The 18,666-nt window shown below is 41.3% G+C and overlaps 1 protein-coding gene across 1 annotated transcript in view; it reads left to right on the top strand.

Moving 5' to 3' along the window:
- Window positions 1-18,666, top strand: part of LOC101174659 (metabotropic glutamate receptor 2-like) — a 48,057-nt gene that overhangs the window by 22,133 nt on the left and 7,258 nt on the right. The window contains exon 3 of the mRNA XM_004068730.4: window positions 17,144-17,981. Coding sequence (XP_004068778.1) covers window positions 17,144-17,981 — 838 coding nt within the window. The remainder of the gene's footprint in view (window positions 1-17,143; window positions 17,982-18,666) is intronic.

Below are 18,666 nucleotides of genomic sequence, written 5' to 3'. Positions count from 1 at the left end.
TCTTTACCGTCTTTCCTCTTTCCAGATGACAGACCTAGCACTTTCCTACCTGTTTCCCTGATAATCTCTGCTGTAGTTTCCCAGTCATCTGGAAGCTCATCCTGACCACCCAGGACCTGTCTCAACTTCTGCCTAAATTCCTCACAAGTTTCTTCATTCTGTAGCTTCCACCACTTGGTCTTCTTTTCTGTTTTCCCTCTCTTCTTCTTCCTGACCTCCAGAGTCATCTTACACACCAACATGCGGTGCTGTTTGGCTACACTCTCTCCTACCACCACATTGCAGTCATTAACCTCTCTCAAATGACCTCGTCTACACAGGATGTAGTCCACCTGAGTACTCTTACCTCCACTTCTGTATGTCACTCTATGTTCCTCTCTCTTCTGGAAGTAAGTGTTGACTACAGCCATTTCCATCCTCTTCGCAAAGTCCACCACCATCTGTCCCTCCAGATTCCTTTCCTTCACACCAAACCTGCCCATCACCTCCTCATCACCTCTATTGCCCTCACCAACATGGCCATTAAAGTCTGCTCCAATAACAACTCTCTCTCCTCTGGGGATACCCTCTATGACCTCATCCAACTCACTCCAGAATCTCTCCTTCACTTCTAACTCACAGCCAACCTGTGGCGCATACCCACTGACTACATTCACCATCACCCCTTCAATTTCTAACTTTAGGCTCATCATCCTGTCTGAGACTCTTTTCACCTCTAGAACACTGTTTACAAACTCCCCCTTCAGAATCACTCCTACCCCGTTTCTCTTCCTATCAACACCATGATAGAAAAGTTTGTATCCTCCTCCAATACTACGTGCCTTGCTGCCCTTCCACCTTGTCTCCTGCACACACAGTACATCTACCTTCCTTCTCTCCATCATGTCTGCCAGCTCTCTGCCTTTCCCTGTCATTGTGCCAACGTTAAGAGTCCCTATTCTCAAACTTATGTTCCTGCCTTTTCCCTTCTCTCTCTGGCCACGGACCCTTCTGCCTCCCCTCTTTCTTCGACCAACAGTAGTCAAATTTCCACCGACACCCTGTAGGTTAACAGCATCGGTGGCGGTCGTTGTTAACCCGGGCCTCGACCGATCCGGTATGTCAAACGTGTTGTGGATGATTCGCATGGTTATTTTGGCAATTTTTACGCCGGATGCCCTTCCTGACGCAACCCTCTCTATTTATCCGGGCTTGGGACCGGCACAGAGGCAACTGGCTTGCCACGCTGCTTCACCTCTCTGTAAACAAAGTAACCTTCAACTAAACCTGCTCCAGACCAGGTTATGTTCAGAGCATGAGTTGCCATGGCAACTTGACCTACCCTGAAACATACCTCCATTTCTGGAACCGAAAGCTGAGGTTATGAACTTCCTTAGCCTCAAACTTACCGTGGGAGCTAGCATAACCTGCTTCCTGGAATACCCCCCAGGTATTTAAACGATGGAGAAATACCTCTAATTTGATGTTCCTTTCTTTTGTGTGTTCGGGAAACAAACCAGTAACTCATAGCATATTAGACTTAATGTTATGTTGATTTTTAAGCATTTTGTATTTTTTTTAACCTGCAAGCTGAGTTTTTATGTTAAAAGCCCCCGTGACAGATTTCACTAAAAACACTTCTCTTGTTTGTGTCTGACAGCTCGTGTTACTGTAGCGCTTTTTCTATGAAATGAGACAGAGGATGACATGTTTCCTTAAAGCTACACAGTAGCAGCAATTTGGCAATTAGAGACCAATTAGATCAATTCCAAGAAATTCAGAATCTTGCAGTGATAGCATGCAGAAAATGTCTGCACACTGACACAAGCTAATGAAAAGAGAAGATACTGTTGAACCCAACTAACACGAGGATTAACGAGACAACAATGGTGTTTTCACCCCAAGTCCACCGTCAGCTTCAGTGCAGTTGGCTTTGGAGCACTTCAAAGGCAGAGATTCAAAATCCAATAATTAATTCCCAGAGAAAGAAGTTAAAGTTTGGAAATAAATACAAGAAATCCCATTTAATTGTTTAATTCAAAACAATGGTTTATGTTATTTTCAAAAACAATGTGTTCAGGGGGGTATTCCAGAAAGCAGGTTATGCTAGCTCCCACAGTAAGTTTGAGGCTAAGGAAGTTGATAACCTCAGCTTTCAGTTCCAAAAATGGAGGTATGTTTCAGGATATGTCAAGTTGCCATCGCAATGCATGCCCTGAACATAACCTGGTCTGGAGCAGGTTTAGTTGAAGGTTACTTTGTTTACAGAGAGGTGAAGCAGCATGGCGTGTCCATTTGAAGATGATTTAGTGGATGAAGAAGCTCAGATAATACTTTTTCCACAGTGAGAGGGTGATAAGACCACGTATGGATGTTGGAAAGATAAACTTTTTTACATTGATCTAACTTAATTATTTGCTTCAGTTAAGATAAATCTTTTTTTTTTGTTAAGTCAGATTAAAAATAACTATTTTTTCAGACAGTTATTTTACTTTCAGTCAAATTAATTCAATTAAGTAGGTGTAACTTTGGTGCTGCTGTTAGATCGGCACCGCAATGGATTGTGGGATATCAATCCCTTTGCCTGTCTGGACGGATTTGGGTTTAAGTGTGGGTTTTTCACCAAATGTGTTTAGTTGTTTAGCTGTTTTACTGTGTTTTGTCTAGTTATTTTGTCTTGTTGTATGTTTAATTCTTTCTGCACTATGAGTGAGAGGGAGAGGATGATGAGGTTATTTAGCACCTCTAGTGCTTATTAGTACAATGTCAATGTCAGAGAAATGGTAAATGACATTGTATTCTATATTGCAATTCCATTTTGTTTCATTCATTTTATTGTTATAAAAATTAGTATATCTGCAGGCTCAAATTTAGACAGATGAGAGTTCAAGAATTACAATAAATTAAGATGGAAAAACATTTAATTGAATTGGAGCAAAATGACATTTAGTTAGATACAAATGTAAATTTTAGTTGTATAAACAACTTTTGGGGATATCCCTTGTGCTATCTTAGATGACCCCACCCTCACATTGACGTGTTCTCCCTACCATGACAAAGGTGGATAAAGGACCCAACTCCCAATGTAAACCCTTGTGCTATCCTAGGCACTTTAACATTGGGAGTTGGGTCATCTAGACCCACTAGACAGTGCGCTGAACCTTTTTTCTTCAATGATTTGTGATTTTCACTGGTGTCCATGGATTACATGAAATCTTTCCACCTTTATCATCTTTCTTTAGTGCCTAGGATAGCACAAGGGTTACATATATATATATATATATATATATATATATATATATATATATATATATATATATATACACGTCACAATGAAAATAGAAATGAGATAGAAACTTTTGTGTTTACTTTGTCCGTTCTTTTTCTACAAGCAGAAACTCTTTCTTTTGATGATGCAGCCGTATTACTGTTTTGGTGGCCGTATAATCTTCATACGGCGTCATTAAAATCTCCGACTCCGTCTCACTGAAGTATCTTCTTCTTCCACTTTCGGCTTCTCCCATCAGGGGTCGCCACAGCGAACAAGTCGCATGGTAAATTTGGCAATGTTTTACACCGGATGCCCTTCCTGACGCAACCTTCTCAAGCCGGGCTTGGAACCGGCAGAGGTAGAGAAGGGAACAGGGAGCAGCCCGGGGTTGAACCCGGGTTTCACGGACGGAAGGCGCCGCAAACCAGCATGAGCTAAACTGGCTCCCATGTCTCACTGAAGTATAGCACTCTCTTTTTTTCTCCACGCGTTTCCATGGTGACTATGGAAATCTGCGATCGATTGATAATGTCTTTATGTACTTGCTGTGCACGTGCATTAACCCAGGGTTACCAAGTCGAGCGTAATTACGCTAACTCATATCCGGTCTTCTGGGACCCACAAACCCAGAGTAAGCAAGTTCAGGCGGACTTCAGCCAGAGTTCAGGGTTAAAGTCAGGGTAGTTTAAAAATGCTTTCTGGAATTCCCCCCTAGACTTTTATTTTGTTTATTTGCCTCCCTGTTCCTGTTGAACTGCTCCCCCTACTGGCACAGTTTAAAATCCTCACCTTGTGATGTGAAAAGAGCATGTGACTGGAAGTGCAAATTATGCAGGGCATAACCATCCAGTGTCATCTCATGTCCTGAATTCGTATCGGTGCATTGCTAATGAGTATTCTGCATTTGTAGGTTGTAAATGTGTACATTTGAAACAGTTTACTTGAGTTGATTATGTTAATAACTATTTTAGTTACAAAATGAGTATTGAAAATGGAGAGATTTTTGCCATTGTCTAAGCTCTAAATCATATTTCTGATAAATAATTATTGTATTTCTTATTCTGTTTGTAGTTTTACACTTCCCTTTAATGAACGTCCAATTCAGGTGTCTGCAACCTGCTGCTCCGGAGCCGCATGCGGCTCTTTCATGCCTGTGCTGCCGCTCTCTGTGGTTTTGTAAAATAACTATTATGTTCTTAGATTGTCGTGGTGCCTTTATCACTGTCGGGATGTGCAACCGGTAAGGAGGAAGAGCACAGCGTGAACACGCAGAGGGGCGTGTCTGCGCCTGTGAACGCAGACTAGAGTCTGTTATGGGATGGAAAGTTCCTCTAAAAAGACAATACATGTACAGTAGAATGAGAAGTGAATTAAAGCCTCATGATGCAGAACCTCTCTGGGTCGTCTGTCGACCAACTGTTGTATTTTTGTGAGCGGGTCGGAACCAGGCGAGCTGCTCGTCCCTGGAGCGGCTCAGCTGTGCTGACGACTATGGTCAGTAAACAGGAAAAGTTCATAAAACTAATGTTAAACAACAAAACAACAAACTCACGGGCTGAGTATTAGGTTTAAAATAAAATCTAAATGTACACATTCTCTAAGTAAGGTGGGACTATCGACCTGCATGTAATCCAACAATATTCCGATCCAAGTAGGATAACGATGGAGAATTTTGAGTAAATGGAAGTTCCTGAAGAAAATAGTAGGTTGAATGGCACCTTGGCAGATATGTTTGCTTTCAACAATTTTACCAGTATGATTCAAATGTAATGACGATTTATCGTATTTCGGGCAGATACTCGCTGCAGTGTTTTACAGGTAAATACCCTAGGGCGGTTCAGTCAATTAACTCACCTGCTCAGCGTCCTATTTAAGCCCAGGTGCGCAGTCGTTCATTCTCTTTCTTACCTTCAGCGCTCATTCTTCGCCGGCTGCCAGAATCCACAGCTCTGATGGTTTTAAGGGGTCGTCCGGTTATTTAATCTTTGGAGATTATATTAAGGCTGTTTCAATATTGAATGATAGTATTGTGTCATCGGTTGACTTGGTTAATGTTTAAATAACACCTTGAGCAACTTCTACCCTGAACGTAGGAAATATATCACATGCGCTCTCAAGCTTAGTTCAAGAGTTAAATCTTGTGTCCGCAAGTCAGTCTTCTATCTGCCTTGCTTAAGCAGATGACACTCTGCTAGATGCATCCCCATTTAGAGGCTTGTTTTACTCCGCCTCTAAATGCTTAAGGTTCAGTCTAGCAAAAATACTATCAAAACCTATAATCCCTCATGGCTCTCAAGTTCTCTTCTGCAGTATTCAGACGCCCTTGGCTAATTAAAATTTTAGTAGTCTGTACTTTGTTGTCCACCAATTTGAGAACCACTAATATAAAATCCAGCTGAACTGTAATCCTTTGCTACGTGGGATGTTGACCTTCTCCATCTACAAATCTCCTTGGCTACTCTTCCCATCACCTACTCCTCGATGGCCTCCTGAAGGTGCGTCCCTCTGAAACTGTCAAAGTTTACTTTTCTTATCATTTGATTATATAAAAATTGGTGTTAAGATTTCGTGCAGGTTATATATTTCACTATCATTTCACTGTTGGAATTTGTAATTATGGTAGTTTCTAGGGTGCGATAAATCCACAATGGGTCTTTACCTTAACTATCTACTAAATTTCACTTTCTCAGATTTGTTCTTTAAAAGCACTGTTATTTAATTCAGTGTTTTTCAACCTTTTTTGAGCCACGGCACACTTTAACCTTGACAAAAATCCCGCGGCACACCAGCATCCAAAAAAAAAAAAAAAACAGAAATTCATGGTCTGTATTGATCGACAGCCCCGCCCGCAATCTCACGTGCATTTTTGTGATAATTGTGGCCGGAAAAGCAGCAAGTTGCGGCTGTTTTTTTCTAAGAGATGAAATGAAAGTTAAATTAGAAAATTTAGAAACTGTTTGTTTGTTCGGGTTTCAAGGCGTTTCGCAAGGACAACTCATTGTGCACTGGCCCTTTAAGCCAATGCATCATGGGAGATGTAGTGTGAAAACTGCCGAAAACTTGCAGAAAGACTCGCGTCAATGAGCTTCATTGTATTGTCCACTTGTTTCACGGTCTGACACCGGACTCTGTGGAAAGCTACACCGCTAAAGAAGAGCTTTAGCTGGTATTTTTGTTAGAACTGAGCGACTTTATCAGCAGAATTAAGAACAAGGAAGTGAAGACTTTAAGCACTTCTGATTGGTCAGACTGATGACATGTGATTAAGCCTTCAAAAATGATTGGCGGAGACAGTTAAAGGGACGGGACTTTTCCGCAAACTGTCATAGCTGCAGCTAACTCGCAGTACCGTCATTCTTATCAAAATTTCTTTAATAGAATTAAATAAACACAAAGAAAAAGTAATTTTAAGATCTTTTATATTCCTAACTACTCAGTGTTTTATTAGGGCCTGTTTGGATGAACAAAGAGCTGATATCCTGGAGATGGGAAATGTTTTTAGATCAGTGAATGATTAATGAGGGCAATTTCTCCACGGCACACTTGACCATCTCCCACGGCACACTAGTGTGCCGCGGCACACTGGTTGAAAAACACTGATTTAATTTATCTCAATCATTTTGAAACTGATCAGTTTCTGGGTTATTTATATATTCTTGTCAAGACTAATACTGCTTTGTTTTTATCTATGCATCGCATCCTGAGCCTGCGAACCCCTACGCCCCGATCAGCTTCTCCGTTTCCAGGAAATGATGTCACCTTGCATTCCTTGATCTGGTGCTGCAACGATGACTGCTCGACGTACCTATTGCTGCACTGAAAGTGACGGAGCGGTGGACCTCCTCTGCATTCCAATGACACTTCTGACTGAATTAATTAATCAATGTCAACCGCAGAATGAATGTAAATTATTCGATTATAGATGTTAAAAGAAAATTATAGCCAGGTGGAAGCCTCAAAATTTAGGATGTTCTAAGTTGTATCAAAGTATGCGTGGAGCTCGAATCTGATTCTTAAGTTCATTTGTTTATAGTATGCCAATGAAGCATAGTAATTATGGGCGTTGAACTCGTTCTTAATATTTGGATGGAACCTCAATTAAATGGATGTTCCTTGAGCGCTTATAATTGGTATGCCAAATGGAGAAAATTATGGCTATTAAGCTCGTTCGTGGTACTGTCGTTGGGAGCTTCGAAATAATGGATGTTACTTAAGCGCGTGTATATATAATTGCCAAAATGGAAAAAGTTTATGGCCATCAAGCTTGTTCTTAGTTTAATAGAAGTTTGAATAATGGCTGTTAAGCATGTCATAATACGCCATCGGAAGCTTTGGATTGGATGTTAAGTTAGTGTCTCATAGTGTCTGCTGCTGTGGCGGGGGTATGGGTGTGGGGGTGGCTGGGCGCTCCTCCTCCTTCTTTTCACATTCCACCATCCATTTTAGAAGAACATAAACACTCACCTGAGCACAGGTGTTAGCTCACCTTTGCACTAATAGTTTGCATGATTGAATGAATGAAAGATTTCACACTAGTTGGTTTAAAGGCATAGGTATGCGTTCGTGAACACTATCTGTTTTGTGTGCATGTTGACATGTGGACATTTTTGCGGCTAGCAGGTGTGTTGATAATATTTGAGTGTGTGTGAACAGGCCCCGCCCTTTTTGTACTACATTTGAACCGTACCGTAACGATAAACAACCAGTAAACCTGTCTGCTCTATGCTGCTTCATGGTCTTACCCCCCTTCCCCTCCTATTATCACCCTCCTACCCCCCCCTCTCTCTAACGTCCCTCTCTCTTCTTCCCCTCTTTCCTTTTCCGTCCGGTCCAACACCAAAGATTTTCAAACATGATTGAAATTAATAAATTTTGGCCTCAATTACAAAAGGGGTTTATTCAGACATACCTTTGGTTTGTCTGAAGATGAATAACCCCTCTTGTTAAAATAAAATATGTCCAACACAAGAGGCCCTCAGCTCTCATCTGTTTGCCTAGCTGTTGGACAGGACAAGTTTAAAAAAAAAAAAAAAAAAAAAAAAGTTAGTGTCTCATACGGGTTGTTTGGCGGTTTAAATTATAGTTCTGCACAGCGTTTTGCGGAAGTGAGCTTACGTTCTAAGATCAGGTATGAGTAATTTTATGTTGGCTCCCCTTTTATTTCTTTCCCTCTCTCTTTCAGATAGTATGTTCCTCTAGTGGTTTCCACGAACAGGAGCGACCCTACGGTCAATGGTGCCGGGTCACACATAGCAGATCCACTAGATAGCATGTTCCCTTCGTGGCGCTGTACTCGAACGGGGCGGCCCAACGGTCAATGGTGCCGGGTCACACATAGCAGATCCACTAGATAGCATGTCCCCTTCGTGGCGCTGTACTCGAACGGGGGCGGCCCAACGGTCAATGGTGCCGGGTCACACATAGCAGATCCACTAGTTAGCATGTTCCCTTCGTGGCGCTGTATTCGAACGGGGCGGCCCAAACGGTCAATGGTGCCGGGTCACACATAGCAGTCATACTGGGAAATGAAATGAAAATGGAATGCTGCCGAAAACACACCCCATTTTATTACACACTGATTATACATTCACATTTTTCTTCTTCTGGATGATTTTAGTGTTGGGGGTTTTGTTACCCGAAAGTGTTATGGAAATTTCTCATGGAATTGAACGGAGCCTTATGCAAAAAGAAAATATGTGAATGCCAACTAAAAGAATGTGGAAAATGTCAAATAAATATTTCTTACTGCAAGAGTTGTCTGACTGAAATGACGATTTATCGTATTTCGGGCAGATACTCGCTGCAGTGTTTTACAGGTAAATACCCTAGGGCGGTTCAGTCAATTAATTCACCTGCTCAGCGTCCTATTTAAGCCCAGGTGCGCAGTCGTTCATTTTCTTTCTTACCTTCAGCGCTCATTCTTCGCCCCACCCTCCTCCCCGGCTTCCACCTGTGGGCTCCGTAAAGGGGGGGTTTTGTTACCCGAAAGTGTTATGGAAATTTCTCATGGAATTGAACGGAGCCTTATGCCAAACGAAAATATGTGAATGCCAACTAAAAGAATGTGGAAAATGTCAAATAAATATTTCTTACTGCAAGAGTTGTCTGACTGAAATGAGGAATTAGCAAACAACAAAGTCTCAAATGTGGCGAGACATTCCAGAATAAACGTGCAGCTTTTGCCCAAAAGTGTCCTGATCCAGATGAGAAAAAAATGTATTTGCTGACAAAAATCTTTGGAGAAGTGGATTAACTGCTACCTCATTATTACATATTTGCTAGTTTTGTGGCCTCTCAGGATATAGTTCTCATTGGATCCCATTAAATGACAGAGGATACAAAAAAAAGAACATCTCTTCAAGAACTTTAAAAACGAGTGAAATGATGCCATTCCCTGGAAACTGTGTTTTCATTTCTGTGGGAAACTGGTCCAAATGGCTCTTTGAGTGGTAAAGGTTGACCAGTTCGTCACACAAGTCCAGGAGTTAGATTTTGTAGATGAGTTTAGATGGATGTGGGCACCTGACGCAGGGCTCTGAGTCAATGTTAGTGTCAGGTAAATTCATCTAGACAATAAAGAGAAACACAGTAAGAGATTACACCAACAAGCAAAGTTTCTTATGCACAAGGGAGAAACACGTATGATGGAGAAATGTCACCATCCTTTCTCTCAAAGGACTCCTTCCTTCTCGGCTTGCTCCTTTTATAGAGAATAAAGGTTGGAGGTTACAACTTACAAGCAGAGAAACAGAGTTAAAAAGTTCATTAGGGATGTCGTATAATGAACCTTTTATCATGGTTTGAGTTTTTTCCGTATGAGCTAAAGACAGTGTGTCGTACCCCCCCATCCTAGTTTGTGCAAGGAAATGTGCAAGGAAATGTTTGTGCAAGGTGATAAAACAGAGAACTTTTGCTGAAAACAAAAAAAGCTAAAACTACAGCTTGCGTTAACATTGAAAAACACATTTAAATATTTTTAAAAACTAAAAACAATTTCTCTCACAGTTAGGCTGTGTCACCACAATTTATCCTAATAAAAAGGTTGAAACAAACAAAGAAATTTCCATTTGCATGAGAAACAAACAACAAAATTATTGTGTGTTTTATTTTTTATTAAATTAGGAGCAGTTATTTCCCTACAGCGAATAAAAATGTTTTTTTTTTTCCTTTTTTGAAGGTTATTTCTCTATAATACACTTTTTCACAGCAAAATCTAAAACTAATTTTAAATATGCATTCCTCTGCTCTATGGGGAATACGTCCTAAAGTGTGTGCATCACATGAACTTTCTATATCTGATGACAGTCAGGGTGTTGTGCTGTTTAAATGACTCCAATCTAAGATCTAGATTTATGTGAAAATATGCATCTATTATAAAGACCAGAAAGTTTATCCAAACCATAAAGATAATTGCGACTACAGTATTGAAACATTAAAAAACAAATGGAAAACCTGAAGTTAGCTTATGTGTGAAAAGACAACAAAAAAAAACACAAGAAGAAACTCATTTAAAGATCACAATTTATGCCGCTCTCAAGGCGTTTCACTGAATAAGGAGCGTTTGTTAGTGGTAGCATCACCACTTCTCATTATCATTGTCTAGATTTGGCACAAGCTGTCACACTCTCCTTGAAGATGTACAGTTGTAAGCTGCTGCTGACGTGTTTCATATTCCAGAGTTTGAAGTGATTTCAGTCCAGATGTGCCTGCAGGCTTTGCTTTTTTGTAAAACAGACAGCCAGATTTCACAGCTTAATAAAAGCATAACAACATTTGCCAAAAGCATAGAAAAAGTTGACGATGTAAGGTTTAGGCTTCCCAGTTTACAAAGCTCCTGATTTGCTCGCAGACGAATTGAATGACCTCTCGACCTCTGAATGATGGGACATGGACCCTTATCCCATGAAAACTTTAACAGGTCTCTTTTTTTGAAGATGGAGCAATGCCTTTAGTTTGCCAACCCAGCCTTAAGCTACGTTCATTCGCACTGGGCATGAGTTTCACATTCAAGGACAAGAACACCAATACGCCGTATCACGATGCAAATTGTGTTTACACCACACCAGCACCGGTCAAGCGGGGAGCGGCAGGGAAGGGCTTCTTCTTCTTTTTCTACTGTGTAGAGTGTAAGTAGAGTCTAAGTGTTGGGGCAGGCTAAACTACACAAAAAATTGAAGCACTAGTACAGGTCAACCTCTGTATGGGTGAATCTGACTAAGAGATGATAACCAAGACTATGAGATTTTAACTGAGTACAGTTCTCAAACTGAATACAGTCTGTGAACAATCAGCCGCTTTTCAGCCCTGCCAGATGTGCGAGATGTGCTCCTCAAGCTCCAAGCTTGTTCATGGAAGCTTGGAACACTGAAGGGGCATTGCAGAGACCAAAAGGCATGACCAGGTACTCATAGTGTCTGGATGGTCAAAAAGGCAGTCTTCCTTTAATCCATTTCTCAAATGCAGATGAGATTGTAAGCACACTTCAGGTCCAGCTTTGTGAAGAAGCGGGCGGTGCAAAGCTGTTCCAGGGCTGCAGGAACCGGAGGCAGGGGGTAACAGTACTTTACTGTCACGTCGTTCAGGCTGCGGTAGTCAATACAAGGTCTCAGACCACCGTCCTTTTTCTTGACAAAGCTAAGCTGGCCGAAGCAGAAGAAGTGAAAGGTTGGATGAAACTTTTTGCCAACTCCTCCCGGATGTATGCCTGCACGGCGGGAACACACGTCCTCTGGTGGAGGGAGATGTGTGGCATGCTGTTTATTTAAAGCTTGCAAATCCTTATTTTGAACCGGCAACCCCTCTTCCTCTGCCACGCTGATCTTCATGAGGATGGTGGATGCAACCGGCCGTGATGGTTTAAACCTCTCTGAGCCATTTGAAGGGAGCGATGCTGGCTGCTGATCAGATGATGGTAGGATCATACCTCTCCAGCCAAGGCTTGAAGTGTTTCTGTCACTTCATCTGACAGAAATAAAAACACTTTTTGCATTTTAAAAATCAAAGCGCATTCTAGATATTAAGTATATAGTAATATTCTTAAATATTGCCCAATAAAAAAGCTGTGACTGGAAATAACAAAAAATAACCTAATTGTATAGACACTGCACACTCTTATACACAAGTAATTAAAGAAATAGATAGGAATGGAAACAAGCGAGCTGCTGAAACTGTGACCACCATGAGTCTGTGAGGTGACATGCTGCCACAGTAATCAGATTTTCAGTAGAAAAATATTGGTTTGCATATATTAGTGGCTGCTCTGTGCATGTAAGTGTGTGCCCAATTATTGCAAAGAGACTCTGCTCGGACAAAGGGAATACTGCAGGGAGGGGGCATACATAATTTCTACTCTGGAAAGCATTCTCCGTGTCCCTAATGAGACACCTAAATAACAAAACCAAAATGTTGACTTAACTTCATAGTGGCTGCCAGAGTTAGAATTACAATAAGTCATTAATTTGAGTTTGTAGAAACTTTCATAAATAGTTCTACTAAAATGTGCCAACGTATTTGCAATGTGAAGACAAAAAAAACGTGCTGCAGGCTGAGTTTTATTATCTGGCTGAAAAATGGAGGAGGAAATCTAAAGAGAATGGACAGACGGGAACTGTCACACACTCCAGTGCTGCTCTGAAAGGTGAGCTGTCAAACTTTTTCTCCTGGAAGCCGCTGATGAAAGCAATCTGGAAAATGAAGCGAACTTATTAACAAGCGCCAACTCAAAGCAGGTGGTGATACATTTGTTCGCTGTGTAAATACTTCTTACTGTTAACCCAATCAGTGAGCTGAGTTTGAGAAAATACCTCTTTTCTAGGTTGTACTAAAAAAAAGATGTAAAGTAAATCAACAGCTTGAGGGTGTTCATGCAAAGAACATGCTGCATCATCAGCATAAATGGGAGACATTTCTGCTATAAGAGTGATTGGAGTGAATGTGAAATAGCAGTTCACACCATGTGGTATTTGCAACAAGTGACATATAGTCCTGTTGGTCTTCTCTTTCAAGCTTCACAAGGCAGAAATTGATTTGTTTACAATGAACGATTGTCAAGAGACTCACAAAGATTGACATTGGGTGGATGGACAACCATATCAAGTCATTTCTCTGTCAGCCTTTCATTTTAAATGTAGATCAGAGTCTTTATTCCATTGGTTAATAAGCATAAATATCGTTAGAAAATAGCGTATAACTGTCACTTTCCCAGTAGGATGTGGGTTACAGCTCCAAAACCGAAGCCTCAGGCTGTCAAGGTAAACAACCAAAGTATAGAGTAGGACATCAGCATGAGTGATTTGTCACTGAGAACATCTATTGATCTGTGTGTTGGAAAAGAGAAATTGGACGGTAATATGTGTGACAAAGCAAAAACAAAACAAGAAGAGGCTGGACTCTTCGCCACAACAAGTAAAAGTAAGAAGATGGATGGCCCAGCCAAGCTGACCAAGGTTACCGAGGGTCTGGAGCTTGTGTCACTCTTCCTGAAGCAAAGTGATTGGAAGCATGATGGAGCATTTATCAAAGTTTCATGATACAGATGACATTATTGCAGTTTCTCTTCAAGCTTCTTTGCTTCAAAAATGTTTGAAGGCTGTTCATAGTTTCATTTTCATTTGGTTTGTGTCATTGGCTCATGGCGTCTCAGTGAATTCTGAGCCAACGACAGCTTGAAAGGACAGATTTGAGGGATTTGGTGCCATACCAGTGATAAGATGCATCATTATGTATCAAGATGGGGTTGCGTTGAGAAAAAGATTAGGAGAATAAGAGTATGTTTAACCTACCGTAAATGAAACATAAAAAATAAAAACCTATGAAGACAAATAACTTGTCAGCTTGTGTGAATAATTGTTCTACAGAAACTCCGGGTGCAGAGGTAGAGAGGTCGACCTCTGATTGGAAGACTGCAGATTCAGTTCTTGCCTTGACTGCCTATGTGTGCTCGGGCAAGACACTGAAACCCACATTGCTCCTGGTGGTTATAGGTTGATGCCAGCGTTCGGCAGCATAGCTGCTATCAGTGTGTGAACGTGTGCATGGGACTGTGCTTTGGGCCTTCAAGTAAGGCAGTAAAGCACTCTATACTGTAAGTATAAACCATTTGCCATACAATTCCCCAAATCACAAACCATAATGTTTAAAGGTTTTCTTCAAAAACACTTCACAAGCAGAAAAAAATTTCTTATATCAAACCCCACAATCATTTGCAAAGTAGGAAAGATCTCTTGTCCTATTATTCTGCGTTCACACAGAACGCAATTAGCGTGGTAGGGGTGGCCAGTCTTAATGTTAAGTCAATGGTACAGACGCAATCTGAGGTTCTGTGGTATGAGCAATATTCAATATGAGCGATGGGTGTGGAGTAGCCAGAGTTCATCCATTTATTTTCTTGGCCCGCTTTATCCCTTTTGGGGCTACAGTGTTGCTGGAGCCCATCCTGGCTACTGTTAGTTGAATCTTTTATGAATCGAATTATGTGAGAGGGAGAATACACATCTTTATTGATTACACAACACTGGATCAGAGTGTGAAATGTTTCAGGTTACATAATAGATAACGTTTTCTTGAATGCATACAAAATGGATTTAAAAAAGTGTTTTCGGATTATTTTTTAGCTAGAAAAATAAAGAGTAAAGTTTGTAAAGGGCAAAAGTAAGCAGCTACATTTTTCACAAAGTTTTCTGGCAATACTTCTTGAACCAGCTGAGCATGAAAATGTGAGGAACAGCTCTCAGGTTTTAAGAGCGTGCAGAAAATTTTCACTCTAAGCCTCTATAATGAGATTCATACAATCACAGGGGGGACTGATAACTTCAGTTTAAGCTCTTGTGGGTTCCGAGTGAGGTAGAAGAGAGAATGGCCTTATTGTAAGAGAAGTATCATCCAATTAGATCTATGGGGATGCCATTGTTTGGAAACCCTCCAGGCATGCAGTGCTGCTTGAGGGAGGAGGCAGCCTTACCAAAGCCCATGGGTGTTCACTAATCACCACTGTGTCTGATGAAAAATCCGCCAGCGTGACAAGTTTCTTCTGCCCCTCAGTCACAGCTCCACAATACGTTACAAGAAAATCTTTTCTGAGGTTTTATGCAGACGACAACATATTTTCAGTAGTCTTCAAAGAGAGCATGCAGACAATCAAAACAAAGATGACCTCAACAACTAGTCATGGATGCAAATATTTATATCTTGTAGGAGATGGATAGCAAAGTAGAATGAATTATTCAAAGTATTTCTAGCTAGGGAAGACAGAAATCTCGGCTGCTGTTGTAATATGGTGAAGGAATTTGTGACATTACAGCTCCTGGGGATGTGGATCCCTGACGGGGTGAGAAGCTGAAGACAGAGGAGCACCGCATTGTTGCTGATTCCACCGTCAGTTATTTAAAACGACAATCTGACAGCAGCTACTCTTGAATGGTTCCAGTTCATATACTCATAAGGCTCGATGTCAAAATGTGTTAGGCTGTGTACAAAAAAGTCAAATGTTCTGGTTGTTAAAAGCAGGTCAGAATGGGTTAAAGGTAAAAGAGGGAAATAGAATACAATTTATTAAAGGTTTGTGATATGGAGATGCTAAACACATATTACAACATAAAATGCTGAAATGGGGTCAGGGATGCGTCCACTAAAAAGGGGTAAAGGTTTTAAATTATTCATTTTATTTGGTTTATTTTTATTTATTTTTGTTTCTTGAGCTGAAGGTTTCTTTGTTTGTTTTGCTTTGGGGAGTAGGGGCGCCCTGGAAGGGGGGCGTTGTGCTGGTCCCTCTGGTATGTCAAAGGCATGAGTGGTGATGCTGGACCTGCTGCCTGCAAGCAAACTCGGATCGCTGGTCAGGCGTCTTTGTAAGGCGGGTCTTCTGTTCCACGTTTCTGGTAAAAGGGAAATTCTAAACAGTGACACAAACAGCGTATTTTCCCTGAAGCATTGTTGAAGCGGATTGACAGCTCCTTTCTTTACTTTTATTTTTATTTTTTTTGCCTAATCATCATTTTTTTCTCAAGTGCTGCGTTCTGGCGCGCCTGGTCATCTGTAGGTCGCATCCCGTCAGTGACTGACTCCATCTTCTTGATGAAAGCTGCTGCTTTGCCTTGAGCTTTTCTTCTGTCATGATGAGAACTTCAACTGATCCTTCCATTCGCCATACTGTGGATTGTGTTTTATTAAACCAATTTAACTGATTTTTATCAATTTTAGTTGTCTTTATTTGTGGATTTGTTCTTGTGTTGTGGAACCCGGTCTCCCCTTTTTTTTCTTTAGGACATAAAAATCTGTTTGGATTACGCAGTGACTCCACAGTAAGAACTGGTATCCAGCAACCTCTTCTTTTTAATTCATAATTTGTTTGTTTTGTTCTACTTTTTGCTTATTCATAATTTGTAGTGTTTTTCTTTTGCAACAGAAGTTGGGAGCCAGAAAATAGCAGACTGGTGGTTACCGTGTGCTGTGTATTCCGGCTTGTCCACATGTGTGTGTGCCTGTTCACATTGGTGTGTTTCTAGCTGACTGATTTATTTATTTTTTAGTTCTGGCAACTATTCAGCCCCAACTGCCAGGGTTTTTATATTTTACTATCTTGTTTATTTTAGATTTTATGATGACTTTAGCCACTTTTGAACCTGAATGTAATCAAATGTATGTGCACATTGAATTCTGTCTTCGTTGGACTCCAACATTCTAAGATCTCTGCCTTGGTGTAGTTTGTGTCCTCGAGCTAAGGTCCCAAGGTGGCATTGTTGTGCTATCCTGAAGGTCCTCAGTTGAGTCCCACAGGGCACATTTATACATTCAAAATTAATTTAAAAAATTAGCTTTAATTACATTTATATGTAATATATTGGATTTTGAATTTTTTTCAGTGATACTGTCTGACTGCATTTTCTTTGTGTCCAGGTGGCCAACCTCCTGCGTTTGTTCCAAATACCCCAGATCAGCTATGCCTCCACCAGTGCAAAGCTCAGTGATAAGACCCGCTATGACTACTTTGCTCGCACTGTCCCCCCTGACTTCTATCAGGCCAAAGCCATGGCTGAAATACTGCGTTACTTCAACTGGACCTATGTGTCAACAGTAGCATCAGAGGGGGACTATGGGGAGACCGGCATCGACGCCTTCCAGCAGGAGGCTCGCACTCGCCAGATCTGCATTGCTACTTCAGCTAAAGTGAGCCGCTCCATGAACCGGCAGGGTTATGAGAATGTGATCCGCTCCCTCCAGCAGAAGTCTAATGCCAAAGTGGTCATCCTGTTCACCCGCAGTGAGGATGCGCGTGAGCTGCTGGTGGCTGCTGCTCGAATGAATGCCAGCTTCACCTGGGTGGCCAGTGATGGATGGGGCGCACAGGAGAGTGTTGTGAGGGGCAGCGAGACAGGAGCAGATGGGGCTTTCACCATTGAGCTGGCATCCTACCCAATCAGAGAGTTTGAGGACTACTTTACCAAACTGAACCCATACACCAACACGAGGAACCCATGGTTCAGGGAGTTCTGGGAGCACAAGTTTGGCTGCAGGCTTGAAGAGCATGGCTGCAGTGATCGCAGCTTAAGAGATGGAACTTTTGAGCAGGAGTCAAAGATCATGTTTGTTGTGAATGCGGTCTATGCTATGGCCTTTGCTCTCCACAACATGAGGCAGGCTGTGTGCTCCAACACATCCAAGGTGTGTGATGCCATGAAACCAGGAAATGGAAGAAGATTTTATAAAGAGTTCATCCTGAAGACCAAGTTTGAAGGTAAGAAAAGGAGTCAAAGCAAATGGACTTTATTTTTACATGAGTATGTTTGTAGTATCATTTTTAATGGCCGTCATCCAGATGCACAGCTCTGATGATCATTTCAATAAGGAGAGATCTTGAAAATGTGACTGAAGGATTTAGTAGTGAAACAGGAATTTGGGCATGAAATAGTTTACAGTCTTTGGCGGTTGGGCTCTGGGCCAGAGACATCTGCGTTTTTGTGATGACCTCTGACCAAGTGAAGAGATCCCAGAGCCTAGAGATGCTGATGGCGAGTAAGGATGGACCACTCCAAGGCAAGAGCCAGCAGGACAACAGGGCAGAGGAGGGAAATGCCGTAAAATGCCTGAAATGCAGAAAAAGATACTTCAATGAATTGAAATTAGCTGTGAAGAAAGTGAGCAATTCAGCTATTGGCTCAGAGTGAGAACTTATTGTTGCGTGACCTGTGAAATGAAGAATCAGCAACCCAGCATACCTGAAGATGAGGTAGATCTTCCTTATTGAAATGGTGCCAAAGCTTCACTGGATGTTACGACTCACAAATGTCACAACATCCAAAAGGTAGATGATGACAATAACAAAAAAAGATTCTGCTCAACACACATTTTCTGATTTTCTTCTGTTAAGTTAAATTAGAACAATTTTCTTGGAAAGTTTGAGATTATCCATTCGGATAGCT

Source organism: Oryzias latipes, chromosome 5, assembly GCF_002234675.1.
Source record: "Oryzias latipes chromosome 5, ASM223467v1".
NCBI lineage: Eukaryota > Metazoa > Chordata > Actinopteri > Beloniformes > Adrianichthyidae > Oryzias > Oryzias latipes.
This window is presented reverse-complemented; position numbering and strand designations above follow the sequence as displayed.